The sequence below is a fragment of the Rhinolophus sinicus genome, chromosome 8 (assembly GCF_057876585.1).
Source record: "Rhinolophus sinicus isolate RSI-liver-muscle chromosome 8, RSI-T2T, whole genome shotgun sequence".
NCBI classification, from domain to species: Eukaryota; Metazoa; Chordata; class Mammalia; order Chiroptera; family Rhinolophidae; genus Rhinolophus; species Rhinolophus sinicus.
Genome location: NC_142508.1, coordinates 32,055,295 through 32,079,369, shown reverse-complemented (window position 1 = coordinate 32,079,369; position 24,075 = coordinate 32,055,295). Strand labels below are relative to the sequence as shown.

Here is a 24,075-nt window from a genome sequence, read left to right as displayed (position 1 = left end):
GGCAGGATGGCAGGATGCAACCTCACATGCTGTGCCATCCTTCCTTCAAAGTTATAGCCCTGTGTGACAGCTTTCCAAAGCCTGAAATCAATTGCTCTGGTCACTGTGTTGAGTTTGAGTGAATATTGTCCTTATTATCCCTAGGAGGTAAAAAAATATTGCAGTTGAGATGCATACAATATAAATGAACTTATTAGCTACAATAGATTCCTGTGGATACTGGTGCTTTATTCTCTAAGACTATCTAGAAAATTTCAATCTCCACAAAAGAGATAGGAAGATACAGAGTGATAGGGTTAATAATACAGTTTGTTAGAACAAACCATCTCATGACTTCTAGATGACACACTAAAAACCTATATTGATTCAGAATCATTGGAAATCATTCTAGAGAGAAGAGAGCATAATATTAACTAAGATACTATGTACACGTGAAATAGGCTTTCATACATGGTAATATTTACGGATTGAGATTCTTTACATCCCCGCTCACCTTGCTATTTTAACTTACAATCTTTTACTCATGTTTGTCTTTCCTTTCACAAAATGGGACAGGAAATTTTCATTCTTGCATTCATCAGAGACATGTTACTAAAATTCTCCTAAGGACTCCATTTGCAAATCATCCTCCCAAAAGACAAAATATGCATAGCCAACAATTGCTAAAAAGACACTAAGTGGTTACATAAAAACTGCGAGTAGAACACATTGTCTTCTTGCTCTTCACTTCATGTGGAGTTATGCTATTAGAACATTGTGAGATTCAGTGTTTGGTCAGCGATGAGGGAGTACAACCCAGACAGGTTATAAGAGGAAACATGAAGGAGAGATTCCGGGCAGCTCTAAGGCAAGTATATAAGGTGACACCATGGCTCTGGGAACCTCAGAATCTATCTCTTCTGTCTCTCCTTTGAGTATTTGTGTTTCAACTCCAGAAAACTGAACTGATTTTTCCATATATCTTTTTTTTTTGGGGGGGGGGAGTATTGGGGAACAGAGTGTTTTTCCAATACCCATCAGCTCCAAGTCAAGTAGTTGCTTTCAATCTAGTTGTGGAGGGTGCAGCTCACTGGCCCATGTGGGAATCGAACCAGCGACCTTAGTGTTATGAGCACTGCGCTCTAACCAACTGAGCTAACCAACCACCCCCATATATAATTTCTTACTGAGTTTTCTGAGATATGGTCTATCCTTTTGAGAATATGATATTTATCTGAGAATAGTGGTTACAGGTCAAACTTACATATGCAGCCAAGATAGTGGATGCAATGATGACATACGTGCAGGTGTGGAAAGTGGTCACCTGAACTCTGAGAAAAGGTTTTGGATTCTTAATCTCACCATCTTGTTGCAAAGTGATCATTTCACCTTTAAATGCAATGACAATGTCTGTTTGGGGTCTGTAGATTATCTCTGCAAAACAAGTGGGGAGTGAACTAATTACAGAAACTTATTCATGTTGGTTAATGAAGTTACCCATTGAGAATGACATAAGTAACTAGAGGTGAAAAATTATCTGTGAAGCCTGAGAATGGATAAGTCGCAGTGGGTGGTAAATAGAAGACAATGAGTCCTAAGGTATGAGAGAATTAACTTGAGTCCATGGTTATGCTGAAAATTTGGCTATAATGAAATCTTGTTTCTTCAAAGTGTGAGTCCTTTTCATTCATTACAACTTGGAGGGAAAGAAATAGTAAGGTGAGAGTATGGTAGAAAGACATGGATGAATGGTGAAGGGAAGCTTAAACCAACATTCACTAAACATTTCATCTGGCTCAGAGGCTCATCCAGATAGGTGTAATACATCAGTGAACAAAGGAATGTGTGTTAGCCTTCATTCAAATTGATGGTATAAGCCAGTAAGTATAAATACAATATATTAGTGTAAATTATAAGGTGACAACAGGTGTGTGGATATATAAAATAGAGCAGCACTGAATAATGACAGTCGAGAGGATTTCTACAGGAAACAGAGGGGTCAGGGATGTTCTTATAGTGATGAGCACACAATTAAAGGAAGGGATAATGATTTGGTTTTATGAGATAGATGGTCTATGGAGAATAAATAGCCAGTAAAATGTCCAATAGAACTTTAAATATGTCACTTACTACACATCAATTATATCTCAATAAAGCTTTGTAGAACTGGTTCTACATAATTTTACATCTCCATTTCTCCTGGAACAAAAGATATCAAAATGCTATATTGACTTTATCTATCTCTTCATATTTTGGGAAGATCGGACTAGCTTCAGTGGCAGAAAAAATAGGCAAAACTAAGGCCACTATCCTATGAGCCACGAAGATCTAAGCCTGGGTCACAAAAGACCCATGCCTGTACTATTGAACATCTTTTCTCAATTCCCGTTTTCTTGCCTGTGCAGCAATGCCCTTCAGGAATGGCTTCAAGGACCTACAAAATACTTAGATTGTTTATACCATTAGTGACGTGAGCCATTAAGGAAGACAATTCACATATCTGGAGAGTTTCTGTACACCCTCAACATGTACATCCCTATTCTCAGGAATAGTTGTGGAGGCAACCTCAGAAGGGTCTATCTTCTTTAGCTGGCTGCACTCTTCCCCACTCTATTAATCACACCTCATCTTACTGAGCCAACTGTAATTCCCATATGGTCCCTTACAGACAGTGACACCTGCCTACCACATTCTGGACTTCGAGGCACATGGACCCATGGCAGGTCCTGGGAAATAGGTATCCTTCAAAAATGCGGGGGGAAATGGAACATATGCTAGAAACAAGAGGCCCAAATATGCTGCTCCCACCTGCACTAGAGGATACCACAGCTGTCCCTTCACCAAACTGAAATTTGAGCCCTCAAATGATCTTGGCATATAAAGTTAGTCCCAAACATTCCTTCAGTCTTTCCCAACATCTTAAGCAACAAGGTGAAATAAGCCCCAAACTAGACTGAGCAGTTGTTCACTGCCATCCTCCTGCATCCACTGAGACACACAGTTAACAGCCCCAAATATGTGTGCAGCATTTGCTAATTGCTCAGTTCGTTCTACATGCTTACAGTTATTAATCCACACAATAATACTGTGAGGTGGATACTATAATTATCCATCTAGTGTAGAGAGAGGTTCAAAATGAGACCCAGAGAGGTTCAGTAATGAGCCTTATGTCCCAACTCTAAGAAGTGTTAGCACCAGGAAGGAGCTGCACAATGGATCCCAAGTCCACGTGCTCCACCCCTGTGCCTTGAGACCATGGGTATTTATGCCTTAGCAGTAAGAACAGAATATTTGTGGGGTATTATCCTGTCCCTGGGAATTTGTCAGTCATATTAAATGCATTAGGCATTTCTGTAATTGTTACATTTATGGACAGATTTGTTGAAGTTACATGTATAAAATGTTGAGTTTCTTCATTCAGGAGTATGTTGTGTGTCTTCATTGCTTCTCTGTAAAGCATTGAGATGGCTCTTCCTGTAGACTATGCACTGAATGATTCTATTTTTGGTTTCCTCACAGCCTCCCCATAAAACAGATGCTGGACATGTTTTTTAGGTAAGGAAATTGAAGTTCAGGGAGGTTAATTGCTATGTGAAGGGCAAGGAACTGATATTTGGTTGATCCAATTAGGGGAACCAGGCTGGCTCTTTCAAGCAACTATAGTGTTGAATTACAAACTTACAAAATAATGCTCAGGAAGGTGCCAGTCCTGGTATGTGGATGATGTGGATGGAAAAGAGGCTGAGGAGGAGAATGATGATATCAACACCAGTACTGATGGCAGCAGGGAGGATTCATAAACACAGACCTGCAGATAGTCAGGGAGTAACAGACTCTTGTTCTGTGCTTTATTTTCGTTAACAAGATATAATTGACAGATAAACAAATAATGATTCAATATTTGTATATACCATGTTTCCCCTAAAATAAGACCTAGCTGGACAATCAGTTCTAATGCGTCTTTTGGAGCAAAAATTAATATAAGACCGGGTCTTATAGTAAAAGAAGACTGGGTCTTATATTAATTTTTGCTCCAAAAGATGCATTAGAGCTGATTGTCTCGCTAGGTCTTATTTTCGGAAAAATGCGGTATTCCAAAATGATCCCCACAATAAGTCTAGTTAACAACCATCACACTGTCACAAATTTTTCTCGTGAAGGGAACTTTTAAGATCTACTCTTTTAGCAACTTTAAACATCCAATACAGTATTATTGTCACCATGCTGTACATTACAACCCCAGGAATTATTTTATACCTGTTGGTTTGTATTTTTTTGACCCTTTCCACCCATTTTTTCCACATTCCATCTAGTTGACTGCAGTCTCTTCCACTCCCTATTATCTTACTGTTGCTATACCAATTATGGTTTCCCAGGACCATGTGGTTGTTACAACCAGTGACCATAGCCCACTGAATTTTGGACACCAGCAGACAAGGAAGAGATTCCCCTCAACAGTGTTGACATCCCATGAGACCTCTGTGAACAACAGAAAAAAATTCATGCTGCTCCCAGTACTTGAGGCTGTCAGAGTTATCTCTGAGTCTCTAAAACTCACAGCATTCAGGCCTCAAGTAAAATCCACGTAGCCCAGCAGTCTTTCCTAGGTCATAGGCAACAATGTCAACTTGGCCCAAACTATTTTGTCTTTGATGAGCTATTTTCTATCATCCAGCTGTCCCCTCTGAGGCACAGTGTCGCATCCAGGGCAACACAGGCTGTGGGGAGACAAGAAGAGGCAGCTTTGGGTTAAGTTATAAGAAAGAAGCAGAGACTCAATGCGGTTAAATCGCAGAGGGCCAAGGGTCTCACAGCCTCAAGAGACTGGAGCCCTGAATCGGACCAACTGACGGTATTTATTGATTACACACAAGGAAGTTACATTGTTTAAGGCACGGTCTGTGAAACTCATTCACTACGTCAGAAAATTACTTCAAACCGAAATTATTTGTCCCAAAACAGTCGAAGCATATAGTCCCATGATGACTAAGGTGCGGTATGCACCTCCCTGGGGGGGCAAAGTCTCTCGTGGTGAAACAATTCCATGAGCTGAACAGAAAGAGCTTGATCTTATCGCTCTAAAGACCTTGCTCACAATTAGGTGAGAGGGAGCAGCAAGAGTCAGCAGCAGCTTTTCTCAAGCATGGGGGAAGGGGAGGCAAGGCCCCTTCCCAGATCTTCTAAGGCAGCTCATCAGGGGTCTCTGTGGGGTTCCGTCTGGCTTGAGTTGTCCCCAACCCCAACCCCAACCCCAACCCCAACCCCAACCCCAACCCCAACCCCAACCCCAACCCTTCATTGTTATTGGCTTGTAAGCCAAAGCGATGTGGGGCTGGCAGTTCTCAATTTGGTGACTTGAAAGCTGGAAAAACTCATCAAAAGTATCACATGAGGCAGACATGTTCTGGAAAAAGGTAGTCCTTTGCAAGCTGTGAACCAAACTAATATGATGTCTCCTGGGTCAACACTGGATCTGGCCCATGCCCAAACTAGTCAGAGAAGAGAATGTAGTCCCTAAGAGCTCAGATTGCCATTAATTTGTTCCAATGAATAGGAGAACACAGGTCAACTTCCCTGAGCACACGAGTTGTGACGGATGCATATGGTGGGGACGTGCCTGGGGGTAGAGGTAAAATAAATTTGATCACAGAAAATGGAAATAATATAAATCTGGCAAGCACCCTGGGCAGGTTAGAAAGTGGAACATAGCCACATATTTCTGCATAATTGAAAATGGGGATTCTCCCCACTGTAGATCAGATGCATGAGACTCAATTCAGACAGATGACTCCTCACAGAATATTTCTGCCACTATTGTTACACAAGTAACTACCGTTGTTTCCCCGAAAATAAGACCTAGCCGGACTCTCAACTCTAATGTATCTTTTGGAGCAAAAATTAATATGACCCAGTTTTATTTAAGACCGGGTCTTATGTAATGTAATATGATGATGTGATGTGATATAATAAATAATATAAAATACCGGGTCTTATATTAATTTTTGCTCCAAAAGATGCATTAGAGCTGATGGTCCGGCTAGATCTTATTTTCAGGGAGCACGGTACAACATCTGCACATCTAAGGTCTATCTCCAGTGTGAACATGCTGGTGTTGAGAGAGGTTGTATTTCTGGCTAAAAAATTTTGCACATTCACTGCACTCATAAGGCCTTTCTTCAGTGTGAACTCTGGTGTATAATGAGTTGAATTCTCTGGGTAAAGGATTTTGTATATTCATTACATACAAAAGTCCTCTGTCCTGTGTGAACTCTTGTGTGTATAATAAGGTCATGATTTTGAGAAAAGGACTTCCCACATTCAAAGCATTGGTAAGGCCTTTCACCTGTGTGACCTCTCCAATGAATGAGTTGACTTTTCTAGGAAAAAAATTTCCCACATTCACTGCCCAAATAAGGCCTTTCTCCTTTGTGAACTCTGATACTGATGAAGTTTGGAACTGGAGGCAAATGACTTGCCACATTCACTACACTCATAATGCTTTGATCCAGTGTGACCTCGCTGATGAATAATAGGTTAATTTTTTTGGGTAAAAGATTTCCCATATTTACTACACTCATAAGACATTTTTCCACTATGAACTCTACGTATTCAGTGAGGTAAAATTGATGGCTAAAGGATTTCCAACATTCACTGCACTCAAAAGGCCGTTTTTCCTGTGTGTACTCTGGTGTAGAATGAGTATCAAGCTATTGATAAAAGATTTCCCACATTCACTGCATTCATGAGGCCTTTTTCTCCAGTGTGAACTCTCCAGTGTACGACGTAAATTTTTCATCTAAAGGACTTCCCACATGGAGTGCACTCTTAACGCCTTTCTCCAGTGTGAACTGTCTGTTGTCAAATAAAAATGGATCTACGGCTAAAAAATTGCACACATTCATAACACAAGTCACAGTTTTCTTGTGCGACTTCTCCAAGGATAAATGAGGACAAATTTTTGGTTAAACAATTTGCCATATTTGCTGCATTTGTACTGCCTTGCCCCAGTATGAATTCTTTGGTGTTAACTGAGGACTGAGGTTTGCCTAAAAGATTTGCCACACTTACCACATGCATGAAGCCTTTCCCCAGTGTAGACTCTTTGGTGAACAACAAATGAAGATTTGTATCTGAATGTTTTTCCATATTCATGGCACACAAAGCACTATCTTGCAGTGTGGATACCCTGATTCTGAACATGGGTGTGTTTGGTATCAAAGGCTTTCTTGCATTTTCCCAGGCAGAATAACTTTTCCTTCTGTGAAAAGTCACCCCACACTCAGACATTTCATTTGGCTTCTCTCTGATGTGATTGGCCTGTTGTTGGAGATGTCCTGACAAGGCTACGAAGTCTTTCCCAACCTCCCTTTAGGTAAAAGACTTCTGTGACACATGGAATCTGTAGCTCTTCACAATCAAGGACCTGTGTGCACTGCTCCTGAAGATTGTCTCTCCCATGTGGTCCTCCTCGTGCTGGTGAAAGTTTGCACTGAGATAAAATCATTTGTACATGCCCCACACCTCAACAGTTTCTGGCTGTGTTGTGTTCCTGCTGCTCAGCCAAGTGGAAGATATTTCTCAAGATTGGACCACACATCTCGCAGGGGTGGGCCTTCTGGGAAGTCACAGCTCCCTCAGGCCTGTGACACTCCCATAAAAATGCTCTGTTCAGTGGGTGCCTCCACATCCCCTGCTCCACAGCAGCAACCTGAACACAAAGAAATGGTGGTGAAGTACATGTTGACCTTATAGGGCGGGGTAATTCCATCACAAATGTGCATCTGTCTCATGTAGGTATGATTCTATGGGATGACTTTAAAGACAAGAAAGTTGAACTCTGAGAAAAGAGCTGCTGTGCATTAGTGGGCCTGTATGGTCACAGATGGTACAGACCTCACCAGGGGAAACATACAAGTTCAGGGTCTGACACAGGGAAGAAAGGCAGGGTCTACAACTTGTTCCTCTGCCAATGATTTCCTGGAGGACCTATTCTGCTCCATGGCTCCTCAGCCAACACTCACATCTCAAATTGAAGCCATACCATCAGGAATTAGTCAGTGCCTGGACTCTGAAGATGCTGCCACTCCACAATTGTCCATACCCCTGATTTATCTCCCTAGTGGCTCCGTGGGCACTGGCATATCAGACACCAATGGCACCACCACCACAAGGCCACCTTCAAGCCTGACCCAGCCCCAAGAGGAATCTCCATGGCCACAGCATCTCCCAAGGGAGAAAGAAATCAGTAGGTCCCCCCCAGCCTTTGACAGCAAAGACCTCAAAAGCCCTCACTGCTGCTATCTGTCCCTGGGTTAACCTTCCGCACTTGTTTATACTGGTTGCCAGAAATGGGAGCACCTTCCTGTTACCTGTGGCCTGCACTCAGGGCCTGGGGTATCTCTAGGGCCCCAGACCCAACAGCTGGGAAAACAGATGAAAGTTTCAGGACACCACAAACCCAGACACCATATGGGTGGTGTCCAGTAAGACTAGGACATTCTCTCCTTCCTTGTATAGGTTCCATAAGTGGTTTTCTCCACCTTCAGAAGCTATTGGGAGAGGAAGGCAATCATGGTTGGGTCCCATGTGTGCAGGCCAGGTGAACTCAGACTGACTAAGCTCTGTGCCTCAGGTCTCACTGCTGCCTCTTACCAGCTCTGTGACCTTCGAAAAGGACTCAACACCCAGTGCCTCACTGTCCTCAACACCCCATTCTAGTCTTGTTTTCTCAATGAGCAGCTTTTGGAAAACATTAAAAACCCTAAAACAGACTGTGTGCCTCTTCTGTTCTTAAACTTCCATGGCTCTCAGGATCCTCTGAATGGAGGCACAACTCCTGCCAGTCCAAGTACCACTCTTACTCTGTTCCCTGCAGGCAAAAGGCGGACCCCAAGCTCCAGGATCTTCCCGGCTCAGTCGCCCCTCTACGTCTTTACACCGCCAGCCCCTCTGCCCGTAATCCTCTCCCACACGCCATCACACCAGATGTCACCCAGGAGGGCCTCACCGTCCTGGACGCCTGAGCCGGCGTTGCAGAACGTGAGCGGGCGCCCCACACCCGGTGCTTTAGAGTTCGGGGGGTGAGGACCCGGGGAACGCGCACTCATCAGAGCCGGTCAGCTCAGCGCGGCCGCCGCCCTCGGAATCTGTGGGCGGGGCGGGTGCGGCGGGAGAGGGCGGGGGCCCGAGGGTGCCGCCAAGGCCCGCGTCTGCACGGTGGGGATGGTTCTAGTCACGCCTACTCCGTTCCCTTACCTTGACCCCAATCCTGTACAGTTACTATGCTTCGCCAGAGCAGCAAAAATGGCCTCCCCGAGGAGGCCGGAAGTCCCGCCCTGACATGATGCGCTCTCCTGGAAATGCCTCATCCCGTTATTGGTTCCTCAGGCGGTATTCCGTCGCGAGGCCTTCTGGGTAACGTAGTTCCTAGAACTCTGGAGGCCACAGGAAGCTGCTCTCTCCACCCTGTGGGTGGTTTCAGAGTCGGAAGAGCGGTCGTGCCTTTGCTTACAAGCAGCTTCAGCGTTCAAACTGTAAAATATGCAATTGTTGGGCCACAAATTATGATATTAAAGTTCTTATAAGTCCTCAGTGTAAGGACATGTACATACCTTTATATCATATAGGGTTTTACTGACATAAAAATTCTCTGTACTCTGCCTATTCATCCCTTCCTGTAGTGTAAGGGTCTGACAAGATTTGATTGCCAGGACATCCATTTCAAAGCTATCCACCTGAAATAAACATTGCCAGCTGTGTGCCAGTTACTAGTAAAACAACTAGATAAGAAACTAGGCCACCCCACTGTGGGGACAGAGCCCCAGAGATTAGTTTACAGGCTCTCGGCCTCACGTGAAGGGGTACTGGCTCGGGTGGTGAATGGCCATCGGCTGTGGCTGATTGGCCGTCGGCTGCGGCCGGTTAGCCAATTGGCCGCTGGTATAACTGCTGCGACTACGCAGGGCTGCCGAGGATTGCCGAGGAGCCGAGCAGAGCCGAAGAGACTGGAAGAGGAGAGCCGAGGAGAGCGGAAGAGGAGAGCCGAGGAGAGCGGAAGAGGAGAGCCGAGAGAGAGGAACAGAGGAGAGAGTGGAGAAGAGTCGTGGGTCGGTCAGTTGGCGGAAAAGCGGACGGCAGGTCGGCGTCCGGTGGGCCCAGCCTCCAGTGAGACCGTGGTGGTATGGCTCCCCTACCTATGGCTCCGTGGGTGTTCCTTGTTGGCCTCACCGTATCCTGCGTTCTTATGTGGGGAGCGGGACCAGAGACCCCGCAGGCCGCCCCGCACGACAAATGGCAGAGCGAGCAGGGTCTCCCGCACGACACCCACTCACAAAGTTCCCCTGTAGAAAGCCCTGGCTGGGTAACCTCGAAAGCTGATGGCTTAAGTGACTCTTTTTTCCCTCCCTGCGCCCTAATTCCCAATCGTACATTATTAATTTCCAAAATTACAAAGGGTTGGTCAACATAAACATGATTAGTGTAGCTGTCGGCTAGGTAGTAATTATGGAAGTTAGGATACTATCCTCTCATATGGACTGGAAGACAGAGGCCTTATCCTTTCTGATTATTACATTTCTTTTTCTTTTTTTTTTTTTTAATTGGGGAAGGGGAACAAGACTTTATTGGGGAACAGTGTGTACTTCCAGGCCTTTTTTTCTAAGTCAAGTTGTTGTCCTTTCAATCTTCATTGTGGAGGGTGCCGTTTCAGCTTCAAGTTGTTGTCCTTTCAGTCTTAGTTGTGGAGGGCGCAGCTCAGCTCCAGGTCCAGTTGCCGTTGCCGTTGCTAGTTGCAGGGGGTGCAGCCCACCATCCCCTGCAGGAGTCAAACTGGCAACCTTGTGGTTGAGAGGATGAGCTCCATCCAACTGAGCCATCCGGGAGCTCAGCAGCAGCTCAGCTCAAGGTGCCGTGTTCAATTTTAGTTGCAGGGGGCGCTGCCCACCATCGCTTGTGGGAGTCGAGGAATTGAACTGGCAACCTTGTGGTTGAGAGCCCACTGGCCCATGTGGGAATTGAACAGGCAGCCTTCGGAGTTAGGAGCATGGAGCTCTAACCGCCTGAGCCACCGGGCTGGCCCTCAAAGGAATACCTCTCAAGTCCTTGAGAAAGACACTTGGGTGTAAGACATACATATTTACAATTGAAAGGACTTTTTAAATAACTATAATAGTAAATTCTCTTGGCAACCCTGAGCTTCCTTATTCTGGCATTTCAATGGAAACCAGTCATTGCAGGGCAGGAATTATCCTAGGGACTGTGCCTTTTGCTGCTAGAAATCATCCTGGAGTTTGGTTAAGTTTCTTAATGCAGGGGTTTGGATAGAGCTCTTATGCACTGAGAAGTCAGTTTTCGATGTCAAATTCCTAAAAGGAATTTAATAAACGTGAGGATATCAAGTAAGAGATACTAAGTGGATAAAAATGCAGCTTGTAGAATTGGACACAATAATTGACTACACAGACAGGAGAGATGTTTTATGTGGGAACCACAGACAAATACTCATGTTTGTACTTCTGCTTCAGGGTGACCCAATATCTCACCTCTATCTTCCCTCTCATGGCCCTTTCTGGAGTATTATTTTCTCTTCTGATCAAACATATACAGATTGATAAAACTGACTCTAAGTTTTCAGCATTCACACATTTGAATTGCAGCATAATGTTTATCAGCTTGTGCTTCCAGTGGACACATTTTGTATCTGAATGACTGGAATTTGTGGATTTGGATTTGTAAGCATTGGGAGCATCTGAAATACTTTCAGCCCTGAGAGCATGCTGAACTTGTGTCTGAAATTTGTCTACAAACTCATGGGTGATCAGTTACAACATTCATGTGCCAAATAACGTTTCCATCAACAATGGACCACATGTATGACAGTGATCCCATAGGCTATAATACGGCAGAAAAATTCCTTCTCCTGGGAATGTCATAGTTGTAATGTCAAAGGTCAATGCATTACACAAACACTTACCATTGTGTTGCAACTACCTACAGTATTCAGTACAGGTTTGTAACCTAGGAGCTATAGGGGAATAGAATTTGTCACCCCAAAATATGTCTATTTGGTATAAGGATTATTTTAGGCTGGTTAAATTTTAAAAAACAGCAGACATGGGAGGAGCTCTGAAAACCAGTAGAAGTTCCCCTTTGTAAAAGATATTTACATTTATAAAGGAAATCTCCATTTGTAAGAGTATCTCCATGGCTGTACCAGGAAGAAGGGGATGACACATCACAGCTTTATACTTAGCAATACTAGACAGCATATAAGCACTACATTTGGGGGCCATTTTAAATAGTGAAGAAAGCACAAATGTGGCACTAAGTAGACCATTTATAGTATGAGAACTAAAGAAAGAAGGGGACTTTAGCTGTAATTATTGCTACTAATTTGATTCTCTTTAAACTGACTCATTCTGTTTTATATAGATTGTATTCTAAAAAGCATGTTTCTCTCTCTGCTAATAAGGAAAACTAATATGACTTGCCACAAATGGAAGTTTACCATGAAAATACAACCATGAAATCAAAAATAATGCTCTTAAGTCCCAGAAAGCTCATGAGGCCCACTTAGGCCTGTTCCCTGTATTGAAAAGGGAAATTATAAGTTAGGGGGGCATTAAGGATTCAGCATAAGGCTTTCTCCTGACAATCAAAAGGAAACAAAAAGGCAAAGGATGAGTTTTCTCAGGGTGTACACACATGCTATCTGTGCACCCTCTTGATAAAGATGAACTGGGACTTTAAGACAACTGATCAGGGAGCTGAGGTCTATGGGTGGAGCTGAGCTTCCTGTTACTCTCTAGTCCTGACGTCCTGCTTATTAAACTCTATGGTTCTAACTTACTGCCCGATATATAAATCGGTCATCTTGTCTGAAAGCAGAATGCTCATGTGGGTAACTGGAGCTGAGCATTCTCACACTGCTGCGGTTTTTTTTTTTTTCTTTTCCTGAATAAATTCTTTTGCTGACAGACTATGTGGGACATTATTTGTCCAGTTGACACAAAAAACATTTCCTGAAACAGTGAAGAACATAGGAAATAAGCTGAGAACATAGGAAATAAGGAATGTTTGTGTAGCCTCTAGAGGCATTTTTACTGATACTGTGTTTAGGAAGATCAGTGGGGAACACTGATGGCAAATGTATTCCCAGGGTTACTCCCTGACTTACCGTCTCTTCTGAGAACAGCCCATTACCCAGAACTCTCTGACTGGGCCATGGGGACACTTGACCCAACCAGGCTGGGCCAGTCAGCTCCTTTTCTGTGGTATCTAGAACATGGACCTCAAACTGAGGACCAAATATGCTGGGCACAGGGGCAAGCATTTGTGTCTAGAAAGACTATGTTTCCACCCAAAGATCCCTGATTTAGACACAGGGAGACTGGAAAGGAGGACAAAGTTTAGAACACGGTGAGAGATAGGAGGAGGAAAGGGGAGAATCATTCTATTTCTCAACCAGCGTTTCCAGATCCCCTGTATGGAAATGTGACCGCTTATCCAGTAAGACCAAGAGCCCAAAGGTTTCCAGCATCACCTCCAAGTACCGAATGCCTGAGCTCTGTGCTGGGCTCAAAGGGAGGAGAATGTGACCGTTGGACATAATGCAGTTGTGGCTGAGAGAAAATCCTCCCCTGGAAAAGCCACTGGAGATGAGACAGACAATGGTATTCCTATGAGGACTGTGGGGCAGACGAGAAGGTTAGGTGCTTTGGGATATCAGAGGAATAGGGAGAAATGATCATGATAATTCCAACAATAAAAACAGCAGTAGCAGCAGCACCTGAGCCTCCCTGGGCCTCACCATGGACCTGCCCCAGGTGACGGCTTCACACACCCAATCTAGTCTGCCTCTTTCTTTGGTCTTTCCTTGCCCTCTGTGTATGGGGGCTGGTTTCAGTTACACCCGAGAAGCTCCAGAGGAGGTTGCAAACAAACAGAATTAAAGAGAATATGCTCAAAAAGTAAACCCTGGAATCCTGGCACTGGCAAATGCTGTGTTTTGATACTTCTATTGATCTTCACAGAGGCAAAGGTAAGTATCAACACCTGCATATCACAGTCAGCCAACAGAACCTCCAGGAGCTCTAGTGAGTCACTTATATTCCCTAGTGGGGACCCCATACTAAGACCTCAGTATGTATAGCCCCCTCCTGCCTGCAGGGTACAGAGGGGTGCCTTACCCTGGGTCACCACATGCAGGTGGAAAACACAGGCACAGATGCTACACAGTGAATGGGCAACTCAACTCTTCGCCTCTTCCAACAGCCCAGGGGTGGGGTCACTCCTTATCCGCATTTTATACAGTAGAGAACAAGCCCTAAGGAGGGTCATTGCCTTCAAGCTCCAGTGATGGCTGGGGATCTGAGATTCAAATTCAAGCCACTTGGGGACTCTGATCTCTGCCCTCCTCTTTCTCTCCCCTCCAGGCTGTAAATGCCCAGGCTATCCTGATGCCCTTTGTTCTAATCCATCAGATAGACCAAGAAAACAAATAAACAATACAAATCAAGACATTATTGTATTACTGAATGTCTGGACTTAAGAAACAGATGAAGAATGTGTTAATAACACAGAATAATCTTAAAAGTGTATGGTGTTATGTCTCCATTACATATGCACAGCACAAATTTCTTGAAAAAGAATGTATTCTTCCAATACTCGAAACAATCCATTAAGCAGTCACTCATGTATTAAAAAGTGAGTGAAATTCCAACATACATCTTTGTCGTTTCACTATCCTATTTGTTTAAGAAGAGAAAAATTGCCAAAGTTCATAAAATAGGCAAAAGATGAGCAGACATTTTACCAGATATACAGGTAGCAAATAAACCCATGAAAAACTACTCATCAGGAATCCCTAGGGAAACGCAATTAAATCAATAGTGAGACACCACTACATATTATTTAAAAGGGCTAAATTAAAAATGATAAACCAGTAACATGGATGGACCCAGAAGATAAATGAAATAAGTCAGACTGAGAAATACCATATGATCTCACTTATATGTGAAATCTAAAGAACAGTATAAAAGAGCAAACAGAAATACGTGGTGTGATTAAAAAATACGGTGAATGTTTAAATGAAAAAAAAAATTACAGTAAAAGATACATTGCCATTAATCCCCTTCAAAATACTTCCTCTCATTTCGAACACACTTATCCCATTGTTCTTGCCACTTTCTCAAGCTGTTCTGGAAGTCCTCTTTAGTTGTGTTGTCATGACTGCCTTGATGTCCTGAATCATTTTGACTTTGCGGAAGAACCAAAAATTGCACAGTGCCAGATCCAGTGAATAAGGTGGAGAACACACTGTAATGCTTTTATTTCACAGAAACTGCCATATACCAGAAGCAATGTGTGACAGAGTGTTGTCATGATGGAGGATGATTTACAACACACTTTAACACACTTCTTTCAACCGTAGCTCACACCTGACTGCACTGAGCAAGTTGAAACTTGTCACACAGTTATTAAGGTTCAACGCGCCACTTCCTGTATTGAAGATCCCTGCCTATCCATTGGATGGCACTCAGCAGCAGCAGTCACTGTATTTTCTGATCACAATGAAAAGGCTCCATGTCACACATTGCTTCTGATATATGGCAACAACGTAAGAGGGGTAGTAGGCTTGGGGGAGTATCATGTTGTGAGAGGTATAAATGTCTAATCATGTTGTTTTGTACATCTGAAACCAAAAAATAAAATAAAAATTAAACCGAACCAAGTATTCACAATGATGTGGAGAGATGGAACTCTCATAAGCTGCTGATAAGAAGGCAAAAAGGCTCTGGGTGGTTGTTGTCATGCAGCAGCCTACCCGTCTGGCCTCTTGTACCTACCCCTAAAAAAAGGAGTCTGTGAGACTAATCCTTTCAGGGACTTTGCTTCACCTGTGCTTACACCTCATGTCTCCCTGTTTGGACCCGGAGGATGGCTGGTTAGCCAATGACGAGTAAGATTCCCACAGGGGGGGCAACCCAAGCCAGGCACAGTCGAGTGGGGACCAGTGGGAGAACCCACAGGGTTGATTGAGGTGGACATAAACCCCCACCTTCCCCCGGTTCAGGAGAGCTTCTGCCTTTGTGGCTGCATTCCTTCCCACAACCTGCTTGGGAAGAGATTCAATGGTGTAATAACAGCAGTTCTCCATCTATCCATTTCAATAAGTTTCAACATAAAGGTTTGTCTCTTGGGGAGGTACATCCTGAAACTGACAGTTCAGCTTTTCGCAGGCAAGGGTAATTAGTTCAAATCAGTTTCTTAGTATAATGTCTGAAATTCACAGACCTTGGAGAAAACAATGTTGCTTTCTTGTGTGTGCATCAATAAAAACCACAAGGCATCCCGATTTCATAACTTTCTTGATTTCTGTTTCTTACTTTCTTAACCTTTTGCTGCCCCTTCTCGTTCACTTACTGCCTGTGTTGTGCTGAACGCGACAGGTGGTGAACACACAATGTGATTTATAGAGGATGTAACACAGAATTGTATACCTGCAATTTATGTAACTTTACTAACAATTGTCACCCCAATAAACTTTAATTTAAAAAAATGCAGAAAGGTACAATCATTTCAAATCACCATTTGTTAGTTTCTTTAAAAATGACTCAGACAGTACAGCCGATGGCTCAGTTGGTTAGAGCGTGAGCTCTGAATAGGGTTGCAGGTTCGATTCCCACAAGGGCCATTTAGCTGCACCCTCCACAACTAGACTGAAGACGAGCTTCTGCGGAGCTGCTGGAGGGACAGCTGGATGGCTGATTTGGTTAGAGTGCCAGCTCTTAACAAGGTTACCGGTTCAATTCCCCCAATGGAATGGTAGGCTGTGCACCCTGCAACCAAAGATGGAAAATGGCAACTGGACTTGGAGCTGAGCTGCGCCCTCCACAACTAGATTGAAGGACAACAACTTGAAGCTCAGGGACCCTGGAGAAACATAGTGTCCCCCAATATTCCCCAATAAAATAAATAAAAAGTGACTCAGACATTACACTCTACTGACAAAAGAATGATGAAACATATATCTATATAAAGAGCTGTACATATAGGTTTGTACAAGATTTAAACCAGTTGAAAAAAATGGAAATGCTCAAATGTCCCTAAAGAAATGCACGGACAAACCAATTACGGTATAACCAAAAACATTAAAAAATAAAGTCGAGTTGAGCTTACGAGGTTGGGCAATTAAGTTCACAAACTCATCCTAGAAAAAGTGCTACATACCTCATTGCTGAATATCACTACAGTCACTTTCAAAGTACTCCCCTTGGGAAGGTTTGCACTGATGCCAGCACCTAGTCCACCCATCAAAACAATTTTGGAACTCTTTCTGGAATGACCATCAGAGCTGTAATCATATTACCCTTGATGTCCTGAATGTCATAAAAATGTCTTCTTTTCATTATTTCCTCTATCTTCTGGTAAGGAAAGAAGTCATTGGAGGGCCAGATCAGGTGAGTAGGGACAGTGTTCCAATAGTTGTTTGTTTACTGGCTAAAATCTCCCTCACAGATAGTGCTGTGTGAGCTGGTGCATTGTTGTGATGCAAGAGCCATGAATTGTTGGTGAAAAGTTCAGGTCGTCTAACTTTTACAAGCAGCCTTTTCAGCACTTCCAAATAGTAAACTTGGTTAACTGTTTGTCCAGTTGGTACAAATTCATAACGAATAATCCCTCTGATATCAAAAACAGCAACCTCTTTGCAACAAGTTCACGAACTTAATTGTCACACCTCGTCTATCAATTAATCTCAAAGTAACAAGCAACATAAAGGAAATCAGAAAAAAAAGTAAATATAATGATTATCATCATATAAATTCTAGGAAACACAAAGGTATCTATACTAAGGGAAAATAAATCAATGGTTATTTGGAGGGTTGTGAAGGGCAGGGAGAGCTATAAACAAACATGAAGCAAAAATACAGTGACAGATTTAGTCATCACCATGACTATGATGGTTTCAGCATCATATATATGTCAAAACTTATCAAATAGTACACTTTAAATACGTGCAGCTTATTACACGTAAATTATAGCTCAATAAAGCTTTAAAAATGGCTCGAGGTAAAAAAAAAAAAATTGTATGTCCCACTCTTTGGGAAATATGTTTGGCAACCTTATGTTGACTCCACCACCTTTCTCCTATTGCTCTCTGAGGGTCAGTCTTAGCTCAGGAGCAGCAAATATTAGCTAATAATAAAGGACATCTCTACTTCAGTCAGCAGGAATTCTGGATGGGTCACAAGAGCCACATCCCTAGACTTTGCTTTATCTTTGTTTTCCTACCTGTGCAATAATGGCCTTGAGGTGATCATCACTGAGAGGCTATAGGAATCCCCAAAACTTTTATTTTCTCTAACAAAGACTTCAGCTATACAAGATAAACTTGCCTAGAGGTCCTGAGGTTTGTGTACACACTGATCCTGCACAGTTACATTTACAGAAACATTTGTCAATTAATTTTTGAAGAGGCACATCCCATCAAATTGGCTAGTGTCCTGCAATACCTACTAATCAAGTGCTGTTTCAGTAGCAGTTACGGTTTCCCTGAACCCCTATGGTCTTATAACCAGTGATCATCACCCACAAAATTGTGAACATCAGAGCACATAGTTTTTTGCAGAACCTGAGGAAGGGATTTCCTTCAACATCCCGAGATAGCCCCCGTGAACAAGGGAAAAAATTCATGCTGCTCCAAGAAGCACCTGAGAATGTCAACTCTGATCCCTCCTCAGTCTCCTAAAACTCATAGCATCCAGGCTTCCAATGAGGACCAGAAAACCCTGCAGTCTTTCCTAGGGCCCTGGCAGGAATGTAAATTTGGCAAAAACTGGTGAGTATTTTCTGCCGTCATACTGTCCCCCATGAAGAACACAAAGCTGGAGATCCCCATAAAAATTGTTCATCCATCACACTTGTGGAACCAAAATAAAACATCCCACACTGTAAACAGAAATAAGACTTAAACAGTAAGGCGTTCATATTGTAGAAACCAAAGTGCTATGCAGCAGAGTTTCAGTTGGTGACTTGAAAGCTGAAAAAAATTCATGCGAGAATATGTCCCTGAATAATGCTGTCCTCTCCAAGTTGTCTGCCAAACTCACATATTCTCTCTGCCAACAATGGGTCAGGTTCCTGCCTAAGCTAGTCAAAGAGAAGGGAATGTGAACTCCAAGGGACTCAGACTACTCCTAATTTCCTCCAATACATAAGAGAGATCAGCTTCCCTGAGCACATTGGAATGGAGACAGATGCAAACTGTGGGGACCTGCCAAGTGGTAGAAGTAAAATGGCTTTGACAACAGAAAGCGTCAGTGACATAAATCTAGAAAGAACACTGGGCAAGTTAGAAAGTGCAACATAGCCACACATGCTTCCCACCTCACTAAAACTTATGGGTAATCTCCCAACTGTGGAAAACTGGAGGTATGAGATAGAATTCAGATGGCTTCTTACGGTTTCTTTTAGGATCCTTACACTGAACAAGAAAATTGCACATTCCATTGCACATCTAAGGTCTTTCTACAGTGAAAATTCTTCAATATAGAATAATGAGGTGGGTTTTTGGGCAAAAGGATTTCCCACCTTCCCTGTACTCGTAAGTCCTTTCTCCTGTTGGAACAGTGATGAGCTATGGGTAAAAGATTTTTTACATTTGCCGTACCATTAAGTCCTTCATCCAGTGTGAATCCTCAGGTAATAATGAAGTCCAGAGACACAAGTAAAGGATTTCCTACGTTCACTACACTTATGAAACCTTTTTCCAGTATGAAGTCTCTGGTGTTAATAAAGGTCAGATTTATGGCTAAAGGATTTCCCACATTCACTGCACTAAAAATGCCTTTCTCCAGTGTGAACTCTGCCATGTTAATTGAACTGGGAACTATCCCTAAAGGATTTTCCACATTGACTGCAATCATAAGGTCTCTATCTTGTGTGAACTCGCTGGTGTACAAGAAGGTGATGTCTTTGGATAAAGGATTTCCCACATTCACTGCACACATAAGGCCTTTCTCCTGTGTGAGTTCTCCGATGTCGAATGAGTGCTGAGCTCTTGGGAAAAGATTTGTCACAGTCACTACACTCATAAGGCCTCAACCCGGTGTGAACACTCTGATGATAATGGAGGCCAGAGCCAGAAGAAAAAGATTTCCCACATTCACTACATTGATAAGGCTTTTCTCCAGTATGAACTCTCCAGTGTTCAATGAGGTAAGAATTTGCTCTAAAGGACTTCCCACATTCAGTACATTCATAAGGCCTTTTACTTGTATGAACCCTCTGATGATCATGGAGGGCATAACTAGAGGTAAAATACTTCCCACATTCACTGCACTCATAAGGACCTTCTCCAGTGTGAATGCCCTGATGATAACGAAGTTTCCTCCTAGTGGTAAAAGACATCCCGCATTCACTGCAATCATAAGGCCTTTCTCCTGTGTGAACTCTCAGGTGTATAAGAAAGTAACATTTTTGGATAAAAGATTTTCCACATTCATTGCACTCATAAGGCCTTTCTCCTGTATGAACTCTCTGATGATTTCTGAGGTTGAAACCAGATGCAAAAGATCTCCCACATTCACTGCACTGATAAGGCCTTTCTCCTGTGTGAACTCTCTGGTGTGTAAGAAGGTGATGTCTTTGGATAAAAGATTTCCCACACTCACTACATTCATAAGGTCTTTCTCCTGTGTGAACTCTCTGATGACTACTGAGGTTGGAACCAGCTGAAAAAGATTTCCCACATTCACTGCACTGATAAGGCATTTCTCCAGTGTGAACTCTCTGGTGTAGAAGAAGGTGATAGTTTTGGATAAAGGATTTCCCACATTCACTGCACTCATAAGGTTTTTCTCCTGTGTGAACTCTCTGATGATTACTGAGGTTGGAACCAGACAAAAAAGATTTCCCACATTCACTGCACTGATAAGGCCTTTCTCCAGTATGTACTCTCTTATGATAATGAAAGGCAGAACTAGAAGTAAAACACTTCCCACATATACTACATTGATAAGGCCTTTCTCCTGTGTGAACTCTCTGATGTTGAATGAGGTTGGACCTTTGGCTGTATGATTTCCCACATTCAGTGCAGTTATAAGGCCTTTTTCCAGTGTGAACTCTCAGATGGTAACGAAGGCCAGGGCGAGAGGTAAAAGATTTCCCACATTCACTACACTCATAAGACCTTGATCCATTGTGAATACTCTCATGATAACGGAGGCCAGGGCGAGAGGTAAAAGATTTCCCACATTTACTACACTCATATGACCTTTTTCCACTATGAACTCTCTGGTGTTGAATGAGATAAGATTGATGGCTAAACGATTTCCAACATTCACTGCACTCGTAAGGCCTTTTTCCTGTGTGTACTCTCTGGTGTAGAATAAGTATTGAGCTATTGGTAAAAGACTTCCTACACTTATTGCACTCAAAAGGTCTTTCTCCTGTATGTACTCTCTGGTGTAAAGTAAGTACTGAACTACTGGTAAAAGATTTCCCACATTCACTACATTCATGAGGCCCTTCTCCAGTGTGAACTCTCCAGTGTACAATTAGGTAAAATTTTCGTCTAAAGGATTTCCCACATTGAGTGCACTCATAACGCCTTTCTCCAGTGTGAACTGTCCGTTGTCGAATAAGGATGGATCTATGGCTAAAAGATTGCATACATTCACGGCACAAGTAACAATTTTCTCCAGTGTGACTTCTCCAGGGATAAACAAGTACATATTTTTGGTTAAAGAATTTGCCACATTTGTTGCACTTGTACTGCCTTGCCCCAGTATGAATTCTTCGATGTTGATTGAGGGTTGAGGTTCGCCTAAAAGATTTGTCATGCTTGCCATGTGCATGAAGCCTTTCACCAATGTGGACTCTCTGGTGATCCACAAATGAGAATTTGTACTTGAATGTTTTCCCACATTCATGGCACACAAAACACTGTCTTTCAGTGTGGACATCCTGGTCCTGAATATGTAAGTGTCTGGGGCTGAAGTTTTTCTTACATTCTCCCCAGGTGAAATAACTTTTTTTGTTTTGTATAGTTGCCCAGCACTGGGTGATTTTGTTTGGCTCCTCCCTGGCATGAGTGGTCTGTTGCTGGAGATGTTCTGAGGTGGCCAGGAAGTCCTTCCCAACTTCTGCGCAGGTAAAGGGTTTCTCTGAAACATGGAATTTACAGCTCTTCACAAACAAGGTCCTGTCCACACTGCTTCTACAGGATTTCTCTACCAGGTGCTGCTTCTGGTGTTTTTGGAGGTTTGCACTAAAACAGAATTGTTTCATACATACCACACACCCAGGCACTTTCTGAATGTGTGGTGCTCCTTGGTGCTCAGACAAATGAAATATGTATTTCAAGACTGGACCACAACTCTCACAGAAGTGGGTCTTCTGGGATGACAGAGCTGCCTTGGAGGTGCTGGCCTGGGACGCTTTGACAGAAACGCTGTGTTCAAAAGGTGCCGCTACATCCTCTGCTCCACAGCAGTAACCTGGATGCAAATAAATGCTGGTGAAGTACATGTTGACTATAGAGAAGGGGCAACCCCATCACAAATATGCATTTGTCACAGCTAATCATGAGTCTATGGGATGCTTTTTAATAAAGTGAGTTGAAATCTGGTTGAAGAAATGGCTATTTGGCATTACTATGCCTCTAAGGCTAAAGAATGGTGGAGGGCTCACCAAAGAAAGGACAAAAGGATAGGGTGTGACACAAAGAAGACAGGTATATTCTAAAACTTGCTCCTCTGCCAAAGGATTGCAGGAAGATCTTTTCTGCTGATGATGTGAGGCTGTTTAGAAGCATATGTCCAAATCCAGGAAAAACCAATGAAAAAAGAGTTGCTGCTATTCAAGGACAATTTAAGGATGCATGTTTATCTCATGGGACATGTGGACCAATGTTACAAAGCAATAGAGGAAGAGCTGAGAGAAATGGAGATATGAAGTCCAGAGAGGTGGAAATTCTCATGGGCTAGAAATCACAGTCAAAATGACAAAGAAGTAGAATTGACTAGTCATTAAAGTAACAACAATGAGAAAAGAAAAGTAGGCATGGGATGTGGCACTGGCAATGATAACAAAACACTGTTTACATGGGAAACATTCCTGGTATATCGGAACAGAGTCCTGATACCACACCCTACCCAGCTTCAATACAACCAGGTACCTGTGAGTTTACCTTGCAGCCTTGGTTACTCAGAATCCCTACAATATTTGCCATCCCTGACCTCAGCTGACAGAGTTGTGTGGTGATTACATGCCTGCCCCCGCAACCTCAGCCCAAACTGCCACACCTCAGCAGACCAGTGACCTTGCAACCAACCCAAGGTGAAGACCTTTCCAGACTAAAACAATCCCAAAAAGGCAAGAAGAGGTGACTGATGCATCAAATGTGGAGACGTCAACAAAAGTCTTTAAGGAACATTGAAAATAAAAAAAACATGACAACACCAAAGGAGCAAAATAAGTTTCAGCAAGTGAAGCCAACAAACTACTGGTCAAAGAACTGAAAAGAATTGTTTACAAAAGCTCCAAAGGAATACAAAGAGACAACTCAGGGAAATCAGGAAAATAATGTGAGGTGAGACAATTAAGTTCATGAACTCATCCTGGAAAAAGTGTTACATACCTGTTGAATATCACTACGGTCAACTTTGAAGTACTCCCCTTGGGAAGCTGACACCAGCACCCAGTTCACCTTTCAAAGCAATTTTGGAATTCTTTCTCTAGAATGGCTATCAGACCTGTCATCGTATTACCCTTGGTGTCCTGAATGTCATAAAAATGTCTTCCTTTCAGTATTTCCTTTATCTTCGGGTAAAGAAAGAAGTCATTGGGGGCCAGATCAGGTGAGTAGGGAGAGTGTTCCAATAGTTATTTGTTTACTGGTTAAAATCTCCCTCACAGATAGTGCTGTGAGCTGGTGCACTGTTGTGATGCAAGAGCCATGAATTGTTGGCGAAAAGTTCAGGTTATCTAACTTTTTCAAGCAGCCTTTTCAGCACTTCCAAATAGTAACCTTGGTTAACTGTCCAGTTGGTACATATTCATAATGAATAATCCCTGATATCAAAAAACGGTTAG

The 24,075-nt window shown here is 42.9% G+C and overlaps 1 protein-coding gene and 1 pseudogene across 1 annotated transcript in view; both read right to left on the bottom strand.

Moving 5' to 3' along the window:
• Positions 1-5,246: 5,246 nt before the first annotated feature.
• Positions 5,247-6,804, bottom strand: LOC148757471 (uncharacterized; annotated as a pseudogene).
• A 570-nt stretch (positions 6,805-7,374) lies between these two features.
• The window catches only part of LOC109434525 (uncharacterized), a 30,757-nt gene continuing 14,056 nt past the window's right edge, over positions 7,375-24,075 (bottom strand). Inside the window, exons 3-4 of the mRNA XM_019711552.3 lie at positions 9,235-22,478; positions 7,375-7,687 (exon numbers count right to left, since the gene is read on the bottom strand). Of these exons, the coding sequence (XP_019567111.3) occupies positions 19,912-22,478 (2,567 nt within the window). The 3' untranslated portion in view covers positions 7,375-7,687; positions 9,235-19,911. The remainder of the gene's footprint in view (positions 7,688-9,234; positions 22,479-24,075) is intronic.